General features: G+C 53.1%; 7 protein-coding genes across 8 annotated transcripts; 2 read left to right on the top strand and 5 right to left on the bottom strand.

Moving 5' to 3' along the window:
• Positions 1–238: 238 nt before the first annotated feature.
• On the bottom strand, positions 239–853 carry HMPREF1120_03503 (uncharacterized protein; the record flags this gene model as incomplete). Its single annotated transcript, XM_009157576.1, has 1 exon — positions 239–853. The coding sequence occupies one exon, from the start codon at positions 851–853 to the stop codon at positions 239–241; it is 615 nt and encodes a 204-aa protein (XP_009155824.1).
• A 1,066-nt stretch (positions 854–1,919) lies between these two features.
• HMPREF1120_03501 lies at positions 1,920–5,795 on the top strand. Of its 2 annotated transcripts, none has more exons than XM_009157574.1 (3): positions 1,920–2,298; positions 2,475–4,894; positions 4,967–5,795. In XM_009157574.1, exon 2 carries the CDS (start codon positions 2,530–2,532, stop codon positions 3,997–3,999), a length of 1,470 nt encoding a protein of 489 aa, XP_009155822.1. In that variant the 5' UTR covers positions 1,920–2,298; positions 2,475–2,529; the 3' UTR covers positions 4,000–4,894; positions 4,967–5,795. The 2 variants fall into 2 exon arrangements, with proteins under 2 accessions (XP_009155822.1, XP_009155821.1); XM_009157573.1 differs by having other exon boundaries at positions 1,920–2,327.
• Positions 4,620–5,507, bottom strand: HMPREF1120_03502 (26S proteasome regulatory subunit N12; the record flags this gene model as incomplete). Its single annotated transcript, XM_009157575.1, has 2 exons — positions 4,620–4,886; positions 4,953–5,507. The coding sequence occupies 2 exons, from the start codon at positions 5,505–5,507 to the stop codon at positions 4,620–4,622; spliced, it is 822 nt and encodes a 273-aa protein (XP_009155823.1).
• Positions 5,796–6,119: 324 nt separating the features above from the next.
• Positions 6,120–8,313, bottom strand: HMPREF1120_03500 (uncharacterized protein; the record flags this gene model as incomplete). Its single annotated transcript, XM_009157572.1, has 2 exons — positions 6,120–7,167; positions 7,223–8,313. 2 exons carry the CDS (start codon positions 8,311–8,313, stop codon positions 6,120–6,122), a joined length of 2,139 nt encoding a protein of 712 aa, XP_009155820.1.
• A 501-nt stretch (positions 8,314–8,814) lies between these two features.
• Positions 8,815–11,936, bottom strand: HMPREF1120_03499 (uncharacterized protein). The gene is made up of 4 exons (XM_009157571.1): positions 11,594–11,936; positions 10,935–11,540; positions 10,610–10,884; positions 8,815–10,545 (listed from the first exon to the last, which is right to left on the bottom strand). Exons 1-4 carry the CDS (start codon positions 11,676–11,678, stop codon positions 9,814–9,816), a joined length of 1,698 nt encoding a protein of 565 aa, XP_009155819.1. The 5' UTR covers positions 11,679–11,936; the 3' UTR covers positions 8,815–9,813.
• On the top strand, positions 11,878–14,630 carry HMPREF1120_03498 (uncharacterized protein). The gene is made up of 2 exons (XM_009157570.1): positions 11,878–14,037; positions 14,089–14,630. Exons 1-2 carry the CDS (start codon positions 12,163–12,165, stop codon positions 14,284–14,286), a joined length of 2,073 nt encoding a protein of 690 aa, XP_009155818.1. The 5' UTR covers positions 11,878–12,162; the 3' UTR covers positions 14,287–14,630.
• Positions 13,899–15,508, bottom strand: HMPREF1120_03497 (uncharacterized protein). The gene is made up of 3 exons (XM_009157569.1): positions 15,015–15,508; positions 14,854–14,919; positions 13,899–14,734 (listed from the first exon to the last, which is right to left on the bottom strand). The coding sequence occupies exons 1-3, from the start codon at positions 15,140–15,142 to the stop codon at positions 14,632–14,634; spliced, it is 297 nt and encodes a 98-aa protein (XP_009155817.1). The 5' UTR covers positions 15,143–15,508; the 3' UTR covers positions 13,899–14,631.
• Positions 15,509–15,581: the final 73 nt, after the last annotated feature.

Raw genomic sequence — 15,581 nt, 5'->3', positions numbered from 1 at the left:
ACACGTATTGTACATATGTAACCACATTTCCTGCATCCTGCTCTTTCTATCGCCTCGTACAAGCCTTCCTGCGGCAGAGTTCATAAGTCATTTCAAGGATATCTCTTAAAGCTCTGGTCAACCAGTTCTTTCTCGAACTAGGGTAGTTTACCAAAGGCATCCAGAGAGGAAGGCCTATGGATGGTGTAGAATCATCCACATCCCAGCCAACTCACCAGCCTATACGCTGAATGCGCTCTCAGCCGTGGTAGGTACAACTCAATTCTCCAATGATCAGAGTAGTGCCTGCACCGCATGCCCAGAAGTCGACAGTGTAAGTCTTCTCCTTTGGAACGAACAAGGTCAAAGTTGATTCCCGGTATCCACTTTCGGGTCGCGGTCCGAGATGTCGCATGTTGACCAGCGAGTGTGAGTCGTCGTTGGCCGTGAAGTTGAACCCTGCCACGCCCTCGAGAGAGTTGCGCGGATCAAAGTTGGGTGCTTGTGTGCGAGCGACACATTCGTAATATACATCAGTATACAGAGGGGCCCACGATCCTGTCAAATGTACGCAGGATGTTGACGCCTCCTCGGGCAGGTAGACCACTGAGTAAGGATCACAGTTCTCCGAGTTCGGATCCTGAGGGTCGTCAACTGTGGTGGCCTCTGCCACAGTAGCCGACGATTGTTCCAGCGACAGATCGACCAGCGGTGTGAAGACATGCCGATCCACTGCGGGAGGCAGAGGGGTGGGAATGCATCTTCCGGTAGCTGTAGGTGAGGGCGCCGCCAATGACGAGACAGTCGATTGTATCAAAGTTGTGGTAGTGGACAAGGTCGAACTTGATGATTTAGAAGTGGTGGCCGCCGTCATTTTGGAGAAACTGCTCGACGTTGTCGATGTTAGAATGCTTAATAAGACCTGCTGCCGCTGCGCGTCGTTCCCAAATCTCTGGTCTGATGCTGCTGATACATAGAGTGCCGGAGTGGTCCTCGAACTCTGATGGACTGAGGAGGACGTTGGTGTCCATGGGTAAACGAATTCTTTGAAGGTTGTTGTTTCGGCCGTACTAGTGACGGTAACTGTCTCCGTAACCGGTTGCATAAGCCGCCTGGCCGCCTCGAATATTGAGCAACCCATGCCCAATTCCTTCCGATAGGCATCGTAACAGTCATCGCCGTATAACCGCATAAACTGGGTTGACAAATGCGGCCCTTCTCGTAAATCCGCGCAGAAGCTATCAGCAAGCGCCGCATCGGCCAGCAGCCGAGTGTACAGTGAACGAATATCACTGTGTAAACAGTCAGCCTAGGATCTCTTCACAGCAGTACGGAACGAAACATACCATGCTGCTTGAGCTTCACACAAGCTCAACACAGAGCAAAAAGCGAGAAACAGCCCGCTTCTATACATGTTGTCGACAGTAAGGATTGCAAAAGGACAACCGGGATAAGAGACAGTGATTCCATGTGCAAAACGCAGACCATCTATAGACTTTATGAGGCCCTCGAGACTTACCGTTCCCAGCCTCGATGCTTTGCCGGGGCTACACGGGCCCATGCGCCTAGGGGAGGCTGAAAGTCAGAGTGGACGTAGGCCTCGATAGTGAGTGGACCGTTCTGGCCTTTGGCGCACGTATCCTCCCCATAATGGCCCTCACCTGTTGCACGTCCCCCTTTCCGTGCAACTGTCTGGGAAATTAGGAGTCGGCTTCTGACAGCGGCGCGTGGGAACGATACGCGTGCATCTTGTGCTTGGCAGCGCAGTACGTTCGCGACAGTAAGATGCTAAGAGACGTTGACAGAAAGTTGACAGGCCGAAACTCGTGTATCTCCTTTTCCTGTTGGCTGACAGAGATTGCACGTGATAAGGCTGAGGTTTGTGCCGCAAGCCACCAGCCACGAGAGTTTGCAGCAGTGTCAGTGCCTGAGGATGTCTACGAGTCCATTATTGGCGGCTTATGCCGCCATCAGACTGCGCGCAACTAGCAGACCATGCACAAAGTCTTGTCGTTCAGGGAAACGAGTCGTTTTGACACCGCAACACGAGGCCCCAACTGCAGCAGCGCGAAGATGCTCCCCCGTACGGAGTCTCAGCCTTGTGAAAAGTCGGCTCGGGCGAGGCTGACATACAGTAACTGGTCTGCAGCCTCGTCAACATTCCTTGCTCCCGGTGTCTTCCCTGGACGCTTATAGTGTTGATCCAGTTCTGTTCTGGCGCGCTCCCTTGAGAACCGGCTAACTACCTGCCCGCACATGGTTTATCTGTCCTCGAACAGACTTCACTAATTCACTCTTCGACTTCAGATCTTCATCACAGTAAGTCGCCATACCAAGGACCAAGTTTGGTGGGTATCACATCTAGCTTCATCTTCCTCAATCACCTCTCTCCCATTCATCGCCCAGCTTCATCGACGTCCTTGTATATCCATCATGACCATCCCCAAGCCTTCCCTCGACGATCTCATGCAGAGCATCAAAGCCAACATCAAAAGGTACCGTATAGAACAAGCGTCCATACCCCGACCGGCGGCGCTCAGCCGCGCAGAGATGATGGAAGAAGACACCGAAGTCGAGTTCACCGCGCGGACGACGGACCAGGAGGTCTGCGCGGTCGAGATCTCGCCCATGCACCCAGAGTACATGATCATCGGGACATACTCGCTTGTGAAGAAGGACGACCGGCGCGACTACGAAGCGCAAACGCGCAAAGGATCACTTCAGATCATGACGGTCTCAGAGACGTTCAAACCGCGGTACGCAGGCATGCTACCACCGCAGCTGCACAGAGTGGATTTCGCCTCGGCCGTCCTCGATCTTCACTTCCACCCGGCGGACGGCAGTCTGTTGGGCGTCGCCACGAGTAATGCGCAAATGCAGTTTTTCCGCTTCGTCAAACACGGCGACGTGCTAGGTCGACGAGTCATGACCAAGCTGGTTCCGTTGGGGACGGCAACCGTGGCGGATGCAGATGAGCATGCCCTGGTGCCTCTCGTCACGCAGTTCCTTTGGTTTCCCGAATTGCGTGTCCACGGCGTATCTGGCATCAGCGATGTGCAGCAAGTATCGTTTGCAGTGACGACCTCGTTGGGAGAGACCCGGATCGTGAAGGTGGCGCTCCCTGCCATCAAGGACCTGTTTGATGAGAGGCTTTCGCGACACGAACAACAGCCATTGCACGTTGAGGCGACGACCGTGCACAAACATGATCTGGAGGCGTGGACGGTCGCATCAATTGACTTGCCGTCGGTGTCTGCCAGCCCAGGAGAGATTTCGCAGCGTCTGATTCTCAGCGGCGGCGATGACAGCGCTTTGATAGCATCTGCTTGGAACACGGACACATGGGAATCTATCGTGTCTCCTCTTTGGAAAGATCGGCGCACCCATACCGCCGGCGTTGTATCCATCTTACCGCTTCCTCCCGTCAATACGTTCACTCCCCTCATCACAGGCAGCTACGACGAATTCATCCGCATCTACGAGCTCAACCCCTCCCAATTCCCCTTTCGCACCACATTCAAGACCCAACTCCGCCTCAACGGCGGCGTATGGCGCCTCAAAGTTCTCGACCAGTACAGCAGCAGCAGCAACCATCATCAACATCAGCATCATACGCTCATCGTCGCCTCCCTGATGCACGGCGGAGCCTCGATCCTTCGCTTGACATATACCTACGGTTCCGAATCCAGTCAATCCGGTACCTCGGGAACATGGACAATAAACCCCCTCACAACCTTCCGCTCCGGCCACGAAAGCATGGTCTACTGCTGCGATGCAATACGTGAGCATCCAGATGCCTCCGGCCCCATGGCTGGTGCCGGTGCCGGTGCCGATGCCGGTCCCGCTCCCACCAAGTCCGGACCGAATCACGCCGCCGAACATAAACACGTCACCACCGACAAAGAGGACCCGGCGACAGCGCCTCCCACATACACGATCGTCAGCACCAGTTTCTACGACAAGAAGATCTGTACGTGGACGTTTGTGGATCGATCCAAAGCCCAAATCCGAGATAGTTGAGGGAGTGGACTCGAACTCGCCTTTCCGTTGATGAGCGGGGTAGGCTGATATCTGTGATGATTATGATCGGGGCATTGCATTGGTTTCTTCGAGGGCGTTGCATGGCATTTCTGGAGTTCAAGTTTGGGAGGGAACAGGAGTCTCTAATGGTGGAATACTTCCGGCTTACCTTGAGTTGTTGCTTGGCTTGGGCTATCAGGCGTCAAGTTCACATTTGTACAAAGACGGTCGCCAACCAATGGCGAGTACTAGGTACCTTACAGTCAGTAGGCTGCATGCCAGTGCGTCAACTCCGAGTCGCTGGTCCAGCACATACTGTAACATCCATCAACAAGGCTAAGCGCAGACGAGAGTTCAAAGATAAAATCCAGGACTGAGGGGAAAACACAGGTGACCTGAGGACCAGAGACCATTTGTCTGCGATACGGGAGGTCTCGTACCTAACGCTTTTACGCTCGTCTTTTTGAGCCGTTCTGTATTCAAGCATCTAGCATTTTGGTCTGCGCTTCCCGCTTTCCACTGCACGGCTCGACAAGACTCCGGTACAAATCCAGCTCGGCAAGCAGGGGATGTAGAAAAAAGTTAAAAGCCGCCGTCCCCCAAGCCTCGCCAGGTCTCTCCTACACAATCATCTCCAACTCCCTGGCATATTCGATCGTATGACTAATGACCTCTTTCTCATCCCCATCTTCGGCCTTCTTGGCCTCCGCCAGACCTGGGAAGTATATCCGACCTTCCTCCAGACTCCAGCCCTGTTCTCGCGCGAAGTCCATCACGGCGCCCTCGGAGTCAAGAAACAAAAGATTTTTGGCTGAGGCAATAGGCAACGAAGGGTATGAGCGAGCGGCACAAGAGGCGATCTCGAGACGGATGGTGTTTATCAAAATCTAGAAAAGTCAGTCAATCGTGAAATCAAATTGGCCATAGAAAGAGAGAGTGTATCTTTGACTTACATCAGAGAACAAAGCAAACTCCTCCCCAGGCACATCCCGACCGCTCGTCTTGCGCCACACCTGGTCATAGCTGCCTTCCATCAGACTCCGCTCCAATTCGATCGGGTATCTGATGAACGGGTCTTCCTCGATTTTCGACGCGCCGCTGGCGGCCCCCTCCGCCACGATAAGTGATTCCAGCAGTGTATGAAATCCGGCGTAGTCTCCTTGACTCAGGAGCAGCAACAGATAGAGTCCTGTGATCTTGGATCGGTTCTGCGACGGTGTCTGTTGCAGAGAGGGGAAATCATAAAACGGTTGGAGCTGGGAATAGTATCGCACGAATGAGTCGGGATCTCTGGAGCGGATGGAAAGAAGAGCGCCAGCCTCAAGAATCGATCGCGCCGTAGCGAGTGTCGTGACAGGTGTTTGCTGGGATGGGATCAGGGCGTTGTGGTGAAGCAAGGCGAGCTTGGCCTTTTGCAGTTGTGGTCGACTTTGTGCTGGGTCATTTTGACCGAAGAATTGCAGAAGGGATTGGAGGACCGACTCGAGAGAGGGTGCGTTCGAGCCCATCACTGCGGAAGTGCCCCGTTGAGGCGGAGGGAGCGTGTTGATACTGTACACAGTAGTTGCAATGACCGGTAAGTCGATGTTCGGCCGACACGCTGCAGTGGCACACGAGGTCTGAGCAATTGCAAGAAGAAGACGGAATGTCCGAGTGAGACTTGAAGGAAGCTGGACAGGGGAGAAGTCAGCCGGTTGTTGATCGTTGGAAGTAGATGCTTCAATTAAGGTAGTTATTGCAGATGCGTGTCAGACCTCGTGGCGGTTGCGAGGCCGAACTTGAACGTTCGTATGCGCCATGTCGTTGTATGCCTGGCCGGCGGAGAGCACGCTTCGGGATTACTTTCTTGCCGCTTTAAACACCTCAGCCTTGCTAGTCGCTCAAAGCCCCCATGACCACCACCACGACAGAAGCAATTGGGCCAGCCAGCTCCCTCGTTATTGTTATCATAGTTCGCCTTCGCATTATTGCCAGAGAGACTAGTTCTTACCTCTATCAATGGAAGTTTGGGCGTCATAAACAAATAGATACAGAATAAGTAGGGGGGTATATGTGCTACTAATCGAAGATAGAGCCAGCAAGCATCTCTGCTGGTCAATGAGACCGAGTGTCCGTAGAGATCAGCACACTCTCGCGTCAAGGTCGTTGAAGAGACTGTCCCAGTCTGGCATATCCATATTCGGCCCATTCTCCACATATTCTTTCCAGATTTCGTCAAAATCGGAGAAGGTGTTTTGCGTGGTATCCTGAAACCATGCGTTGGCAGGCTGCTCAGAACTTTGCTTGACGAGCGGCAATGCATCTTTCAACCCTGAAGTATGGAATACCGGCATGGATTCTTGAGCTGCCACTCGCTGCGTTACCTCACCAGAGAGATTGTGTAGCCTGACTTTGTGCTTGCGCAAAGTGTCCATAAGCGAGTTTATGAGTTGGAAGGACGTCCCGGATGACGATCTGGATAGACACTCTTCCAAAGCGTTACAGGCCTCACGGACCTCGGCTTTCCTGGCGGCGTCATCGCCCTCATCCCGATTGAAACAAAGGTCCATCACCAGAACGATGGTTGCCATGAAGATGTGGTAAGCCACGATCCCGGGTTTGACACAGGCCCCAACAATGGTCCCCCCATCCTCGGAATCCAACAGGTTCTTCAAGGCAATGACAGATCGTGCGCACTGCAAAGAGACGTTCCGAGAATACGAGTAATTGCCTTGTGCCGAGCGACGAATGAGGAAAGGTTGATGTAATTTACACCTTCGGATGAGTCCAACCGTGGACAGCGTATATCGCTGTATCCTCATATGAGGGTATCGACGCAGGATTTCCGCACTTGCGAGCCGACTCTTCTCGTCCGTTCTCAGAAAGATAGGAAGATTTTCGAAAAAGGCCTCGAATCTACGGTCCAAGGCGATGATCTCCTGGTAGTCCACCTGTGTTACCAACGGGGTGGACAGAGGCATCACATCCACGATGCTTCGACAAATATCGGCGAGCTTGATTCGCTGCAGGTAATATGACATTGCTGTGGGCTCTGATAAAGGCATGTCGATGGGAGGACCGTCGTAGGCCAGGTGTTCGTCATCGACGTTCCGTGGTAGATTCACAATCATCTGTCGCGGATGTACCAGGTATGTACCCTCTTGAGGGCCTCCATTCAGCGAAATCAGCCTGTAGCGACATTAACAAGAATTGCTCAACCACTATAAAGAAGGGCACTACTCACCAATCAGTTGCAACTACGTGCCACCAGACGCGTCGCTTGATCTCCATTTCCAGAGCAACCGCACTGTCCCAAGCTTGCGGAGGTTGGCTGGTTGGTGCATCAAGTCTGTGCATGCCCATGTCTCGAGCAATACCGATCGCTCCCACAAACAGAAATCGGCACCTCCCGGTGAATCCTTCCATGTGGTACAGCAAGAAGCCCACGATAATGGAGGTCTGGATGTCTTCCAAACCCGGCGAACCCGTCCGACGCGAGAAATCCACCAGTTCGATGGCACAGTCCGCCCAGAACATGGCTGCTTGGTTAGGATCGACATTCTTGAAGATATATTGCAGCTCATCGACCTCACTGGCCAGGATGGCTGCGGAGCTTGAGAAGATGCTTAGCATTAGTGCAGCGTCGCTGTGGGCCACCGAGAGACCTTGTTCAAGATTTTGATACAATGAGTCCATTATTGCACGCGCACGTGGAATATATATGACGTGTTGTAGGTCGGAAACGTTCGAAGCATAAAAGTCCATGAAGACGATGGCCTCGTCCCGTGGCGGGAGAAAATAGTACCGTGATTCTTGCCGCGTCTGATTAGCTCGGCCTTGCGTAAAGCCATAGGTGCTGGCAATATGGTGCGTCGACGCTATGCGAAACACGGGTCCGGTGTAACTGGGAGGGCACCATGGCCCTTCCCTGGTGCCCAGATTTTCCAAAGTGTGCACGGCCTCTTCGTACTCTGATGCAGGAGTGGCACAAGTGACCGGTGATGTCGTCGGCCTGGATTGAGGGAGGCCTGAAGAGAGCTGTGGGATCTGGTTGACGCCGATCGAGTTGGTCGCCGATGGGCCCAAAACGATTTCCTCCAGCCGCTTCAACCGAGCCAGAATAGAATCATTCTGTCCTTCAACCTGAGCAGGAACTTTGTGGGGTGGCTGGCCATGACCATCGCATGGCAGACCTCTGGTCACACAGTTCGAACAAGGTTGCTGGCGGTCACATTTGAGCTTCTTGGAGCGGCAAAACTGACAAGAGACAGGCTCCTGGCGAGGTCGCTTCAGGTTGGGGTGAGATGTACGGGGTTTCTGCGAATTCAAAGACATCGTGGATGAGGGGCGCTGTATGGCGCCACGATGTGGAATCGGTCGCTCTGACTGCAGGGCCTGTCACAACAGGCCGCTCGGATGATGGGACGTATGTGTAGCGGGCTACCTTAGGTATCTTGATAGAACAGGCTTCAGCGAAAGAACATGGGGAGCGGAATTAATCCCCATCCGCTTTGACATATCACCAGAAGTACACGGAAGTAGCCATGTATGGATCGGCAACGATTCATTCATTTTTTTTCCATTCTATAACGTGACCTTTCCTGAAAGCAGAAGGGTTGCTTCTCGCAATAAAGATGGATGGACACGGGGCACCGGGGGGCACGGGGCGCGAGGCCTGGTTAGTCAGCCCGATAAAGCCTCGTCCGGAGATTCCGCGGACCTTCTCTGTATGTCAATTGGCTGCTACAACCAGTACTATACTGGGTGTCCCAAGTCGGATTGCACGCAGCAGAGACTGTGGATAAAGGAAACGAAACCCTAATTCTCAACTTGAAACAGGGGACGAGCCTGAACCTACAGAGCCAGCAACAAAATGAGATTCCGTTGGAAACATACCCAGCAGTATGGTCCTCAGTAGTAGCGAATCAAGCCAGGAGACTCTCCTCGGCTCCAGTACTCTAATAATAAGGAGCTAATCGCAACGGTTGTAGAAACTGGCGATGCCTTCCATCCAGGTAGGTATGCGTGGGGAGATGCAGTCAATGCCTGTTGATAAGGAAGTCCGCAGACGTTCCCGGTACTACGTTGTATGGCCCTTGTCGAGTCACATGGATACAGCTCCGGTTTGCGAACGGTCTCCTACTAATAGCTCTGGTGTAAGGAGGTCTGACAAAGCATTACGAAGGGAAGATACCTAGGTACCAAGATTGTTACCTAGGTATTAGAGGAGGGGAAGGCGGCTCCGGGGAGCATATGCAGTTATACTTCCCTCGTCCTCAGCTCGCTCCAAGTGCTTTTAAGCTTGTCCCCTCCAAGACCGTCGTGGATAGGTGGGTGGGACCCTGGAATAAAGTGGCGGAGCGGTGGTTCCTTGCTCACTCATTGGAATAAATTGTCGAGCCCTTCCAATACCCCGAAAGAGCAATCTGATTTCTCAATTGAGGCATGCTTGACCAAGTTGATGCTCCAGCACGGGAATTACAGGCTGTCTATTTCCGCTGAGAAGGCCGCGGTTCTCGATTCACACGACCTAAGAGGAGCAGTCCTGCGACGTCGGTTGTGTGGGCCCCGATTGAACAGTTCAAGACAAGCGATCCTAGTTGTAGACTTCTTGGCCGCTACAACATCAAAACTTGTGCAGGATAATTAGATCGCCGCTGCTGTTCTTTCCAGGCGGACATTTAACCCTTGGACGTCCGTTGGCTGCATATCGCGCCACTCCAAGTCTCCTGGTTGAAACGGGATCACGAATGCACTCAGGAAAAAGGTCTGATCGGCGGCCGGAGCCGCCAGGAAAATGAGCATGCTGCTTTGCGCCATGACGCGCCAGGTGTATCATTTCCGCACCCTTCTAGCATGTCTGACGAGGTTTTCAATAACGCCCTCAAAGGCTTCCTTTTCCTTCCGTAACCCGTCTCGCTGTTTTAACCAGTACTCCAACAGCTCCGAGGTCTTTTCCGTGAGATCTTTCAGCTCTTTGACATGGGCTTGAAGCTCCTCATCAGTGAATCCTTCTAGCTTCTCGTCAGTGGTGGCACAGAGGCGCTTCACGGCTACAAGGTCAAACTCAGGAGGGGGCGGGGGTCCCTTAGGCCGTCTGGATCGACTAAGCCGTTCCTTTGCCCCGGACTGGGTGCTGTCCACCGAGCCAGTCGAGTCATTGGCGGCTTGTGCTTTCAGCCGCGCCACAGAGCCGAGGGCCGCGTCGGACTCTGATTTTCGGGTTGAGGGCTGCAAACTAATGTCTGGTAGAATAAGTTTCTTCTGTTTGGACGGGGGCAGGATCTCGTCTAGATCGACGGGGACCCCCAAGCTGACCAGGAATAGACGTCGGATCCTAGACTGCGCCCAGTTGGGTGGTTGGAGGGGAGGAGGAGTGATCAGTTGTTTCCATAATGACTGTGACCTGTCGGTTGGAAAGACTGGTGAAGAGTCCGGAATCGGATCTGATTGTGGTACTGCGGATATTTGTTCGTCAGTAGACGATGGGAACATGGTGTCCAGGTGAGTTCGCGTGGCGGCAATTAGGTCCTTCAACGATGATAGTGTGTCGAAGTCGACTAAAGGCTGGGCGGTCCGATAGGCGTTAGCAGTTACACATGTGAGAGATTGGATGGTTGTGGGGACTCACAAAGGATTCGGCGGGTATGCCCGTGTCTTGATAGGTAGGTATAGAAGGGCTTTCCGCGAGCTCGTCTTCAGTTTCAGCAGCTTCCGGGTCTCGGAATCCGTCGTCGAAGTCTCCAAATTCATCGTCATTTCCAGCCTGTGCGCCTTCCTCAAAGTCATCAAAGTCGTCTCCAAAGTCGTTCATATCGTTATTTGCGTTATCGTGGCTATTACTGTCGCTCCCCGGATTGGAGCTGTGCGGCGAATCGCTCATGGGTCTATGAGGTGTTGGTGACCCTGACTCAGGTCAATGGCCCTCCCGAAATGGTCTTAGATGGTGGCTTTACCTGAAGTGCTGTCCTGTCTCTCGAGAACATCCGGGGCTGCGTCTTGAGTACGCTTTTCGTACGCTTCTGTCCCAGGAACCTCTCCATGGGCCGGTATAGTATCAACGCGCGTGACCACAGTTTCTGGGATAGCACCAGTCGAAGAAGAAGACGGCGGGTTTGCATCATCAGGCTCATCCACCGTTGCATCCTTCTGGTGTTGCATAGACTCTGGCGTCTTGATAATGACATCTGGAGCAGCATCCATCTGTCTTTGTAGATAAGCCAGGGTTCCTGGAATCTCTCCATGACTCGGAGTCCCTGGGTCGACTTTCTCTACCACAGTGCGAGGTATTGAGGAACCCTCCTGTGTGGTCCCAGGATCAAGTGACTGCGAGAAACGTCTGCTCTCGTGACCGGGAGACAATATCTCAACCTCATCAGGCACCGCGTCGCCCAATCTCTTTTCGTAGGCAGATGTGCCCGGGACCTCGCCGTGGCTTGGGGCATCATCGACCTTCTCTATTCGGGTCTTGGGTATGGGCGAGGAAGGAGTGGCAGGTCTTGATGATGGTCTGCGACCTTCTGAAGCGTCTGAGAAGTATTCCTCTTCACCCTCCGAGGAGACTTGGTCGGGTCAACATCTCCAATTCTGACAAAGCTATGATGGGGAATCTTACGTTCATGTGCACCTGGGTCTACCAGTTCGACACTCTTCCGGGGAGGTTCAAGTCGCGCACCGCTCCTGGATGTCGGCCTGGACATGGTATCAAGGCAAAGTTGTTACATGCAGAAAGTTTTCTAATAGTGCCAGTGAAGTCCGTGGATAATGTTCAGTAGTATGAGAAGCGGTGTGAAACTGAGGTTGCGGACAGGGAGGCGGAGGTTGTCTGGACTTGAACTGCGGTTCAAGTTGCACTTGAGTGAAGTGCCACGATTGGATTGGACGTTTCCCTCCCCAGACACAAACTGCCTGCGACTGCATCTTGAACTGCAACGACTTTTTGTTCCGCGTCTGGAGCGCGTTCACTTCACATTCATTGCTCTGGCTGATACTCAGCACACAAACTCCTCCACAGAATACTTCTTATGCCAATCTCATATCACTGAAGACACTTTGTACCCTCACAAGCAGCTGTTGCCTTATTGACACGTTCGGGTCCAGCCTCGTTTCCCCTCGGCGATGCTATCGTCCTAGACCGCGACATTTCTACACAGCAAAACACATACTCGCTGGTCAACTCCCAATATGGCCTTCAATTTCGGCGCACCCGCTAGCAGCGGGGGAAGCAGTCAGTCAATATTTGGCACAACCAACAAGCCTGCAACAGGAGGTGGCCTATTTGGAAATGCTGGAACATCAGCGACATCAGGCACAACAGGCACAACCGCATCGGGCTCAAATACACCCACCTTCAGCTTTGGAAGTTCCAACCAGACCACTTCGAATCCTCCCTCGAAGCCTTTGTTCGGAGCAGCAGGATCATCGCAGCAAAGTTCCACACCTTCCACGCTCTTCGGACAGACCAACACTGCAGGTGCCAGTGGTACAGGATCTTCTGGGAGTCTGTTTGGTGCGAAAAAGCCAGACAATCAGACCGGCGATGCTTCAAAACCTGCGTTCGCAGGGTTCACTACACCAGACAAAGCAGGGGCTCCATCGACCTCAGCATCAGGAGCATCTCTGTTTGGATCCACCACGCCTGCGACCACGGGCACGAGCAATCTCTTCAGTTTCGGCAATGCTTCAACGACTCCTGCTGGCCCTCCCCCATCTGGCTCGACCCTTGGCGCGAGTACCGGCGGGACAAATGCTACGGGTGGTGGAGGTCTATTCGGTGCTGCGAAGCCTGCAGAAGAGACACAGAAATCCGCAACGTTCAGCTTTGGCAAACCTGCGACGAGCGCTGCACCGTCATCAGCAACATCAACGTCCGCAGGAGGTCTCTTTGGTGGTGGTGGTGCCAAACCAAGTTTTGGTTTTGGGGCAGCCTCAAAGCCAGCGGAGTCCACCGCGGCCACTACTCCAGCTCTGAACGCTTCCAGTTCGGAACAGAAGCCCTTGTTCTCATTTGCCGGCCCTGGGTCAGCTTCTTCGGCCGGACCGTCTGCATCTACTCCTGCAACTTCACAGCCACCTTCGTCCACAGCCCCGTCCTTGTTTGGTGATTCATCCAAACAGACTTCAAGCGCTTCCAGTCTCTTCTCGAAACCCGCTGCGACCTCCGAAGCATCAGCACCTAATAAACCCACGTTCTCATTTGGTGCACCCTCAACGCAGGCATCCAGTGCAGCACCTCAAACAACCTCAGCACCCGCTTCAAAGCCCTTGTTTGGTGGCGGTTTCAACGTGGGCGCGTCCACGACTTCTTCCGCCCCTGCAGCGACAGGAACAGCTGCTGCTCCCGCAACCTCAGATGCTCCTAAGAGTCCTTTCTCGTTCGCTCCCGCTGCAACCTCATCAGGCTCTCAGCCCGCTTCAACATCAGCCCCCACTGGCAGTGCCTTCTCTTTCCCGACAACATCGGCAACCTCGACATCTCAGCCTACCACGACCACTGGCACGAACACAGCTACCACTGGCAATGCGACTGCTTCAGGTGGCGCGCCAGGGACCTCAGGAGCACAGACTTCTACGATGGGACCAGCTCCTCCTGCGCAATCGCGCCTTCGCAATAAGACCATGGATGAAATTCTTACGCGATGGGCGACTGACATGTCCCGGTATTCCAAAGAGTTCAAGGAGCATGCGGAAACAATTGCACATTGGGACCAGATTATCGTGGATAACTCTTCGAAGATTGATAAGCTCTACGTCAAGACTCGTACATGTGAGAGGCAGACGATGAGCGTGGATATGCAGCTTACAGCAGTTGAAAACCAGCAATCTGAGTTGGAGAGCTGGCTGACAAAGTATGAGAATGACGTGGAAGAGATGCTGGCAAAGGATACCACCAGCCCCAGCGAACTGGGTGGACCTGATCTCGAAAGAGAAAGAACCTACAAGCTTGCCGAGAAACTGGGGGAGAGACTCGAAGAAATGCAACGCGATTTGGAGAGCATGGTTGAAGAGGTTAATGCCGCAAATGCAAGCTTGAACAAGAGTGGCAAGGCGGATGAGCCGGTAAGTTCTATTGACTGCGTTCTATGTGCCCAAACTAACGAGGGCCTCAAGATCACCCAGATTGTCAAAATCCTGAATTCGCACTTGGTTCAGCTCCAGGCCATCGATCAAGGCACCGTTGCCCTTCAAGAGCGTGTGGCTGCCGCACAAAAGGCGGCCAGCAGTGTCGGTTACCTGACCAATTCCGTGAACGGAAATGGCAGTGCAGCGGCTCAAGACTTCTATCGGAGCTACATGGGGCGACGGTAATTTATGGCTTGTGCCGAATACTCGCAAAGGGCATTGAACTCAGGTGGGCCTGGCGTTGGCTTTAGCATGGTTTGCTAGGTACTGTGAGAGCCGAGAGATCTCTCAAAGGATGTACGAGTGCTCAAGAATGAACTTCGAGGCGGAGTGTGTGTTCACGACCGAATTTAGAAAAACAGGCACGATAACTCCCAGTGAGCGGAGAATGCAATTCGATTGTGTCAAGGACAAACACTCTCCACGGAGCTAAAGTAGGCATGCCGTGGAGAGATAGTCTCCCATTCCATATTGGCGGGTGGTTTTGAAGACCCAGCCAAATTGTAACTCCAAGTTGTTTTAACTGCCTGTTTACTGTTCTCCTGCACGTTCGCTCTCCAGGTCCTTGATGTGCTGGTCAAGCTCGTCGAGATGCTTTCGCTGTTGGGCAAGCTTTTCCTTCAACTTTCGTAGACTAGATCAGGTTCCCCCAATTGTCAGTCCACAGTGTATCGAACATGCGGCAGACGTGGTGTTCATTTGAGAGTTTAATGGGGCTGCAAAGCAGGGTGAGGCAAAGCATGATCAAGGTACCTTTCCATTTCCTTCTCACGAATGAACTTGGTTTCGCTGGCTTGCTCTCGTCTCGTCCAGGAGTCACTATCACGCGAAAAGATATGTCAGCCTATCGCTCGAAATGAACAAGCAGACAATTGGTGGTCATCGTTGGCGATAGACCAAGCCCATGAACGTACCCTGCAGCGAGGCCGCCAGAGCGGATGCCACCAGTATCGCCCTCCGAGGCTCTGATGGCCGCAACAGAGAAAGACCGTCTGACGGAAGGGGATGCTCTTGCGAGCTTGACAACCTGAGTGCGTAGCATTTTCGGAGCTAGTGACGATCGTGGTGTGAGATGGAAATCAAACTCGACTTATATTTGTTGCTACGAAACAATACAGTTGAGGTTCGGCTGCGGGACCTCGAAGCTCGCCGGATTGAGGTTGCAGGTGCCAGCCCATGACGAAGTCGTGCACGTGAGCGGGACGACGGTGTACTACTAGTACTAGTACAACCACTTGATGGAGATCACGTGGAATTACGCATGCAAACACGCGAAGCACGCACAAGCTGCCAGCAAGACAGGGATTCCTGCAAATAATCAAGGCCTGTTAGGAAACTAGAGGTGGTTGGCAAGGCGGTACAGCCTTGATTGTCGTTCGGAGCGCAAAATGAAGAAAACAAAACAAACACTAGCATGACCCTTTGTTGAATCATCGTTTGGGTGAGGCTGTGTTGTTCTTCAAGTTTCGGTTGGCGGCCAA

Source organism: Exophiala dermatitidis, assembly GCF_000230625.1.
Source record: "Exophiala dermatitidis NIH/UT8656 unplaced genomic scaffold supercont1.3, whole genome shotgun sequence".
Lineage (NCBI taxonomy): Eukaryota > Fungi > Ascomycota > Eurotiomycetes > Chaetothyriales > Herpotrichiellaceae > Exophiala > Exophiala dermatitidis.
The sequence above is the reverse complement of the archived record's forward strand: the minus strand, read 5'-3'. Positions and strand labels throughout refer to the sequence as shown.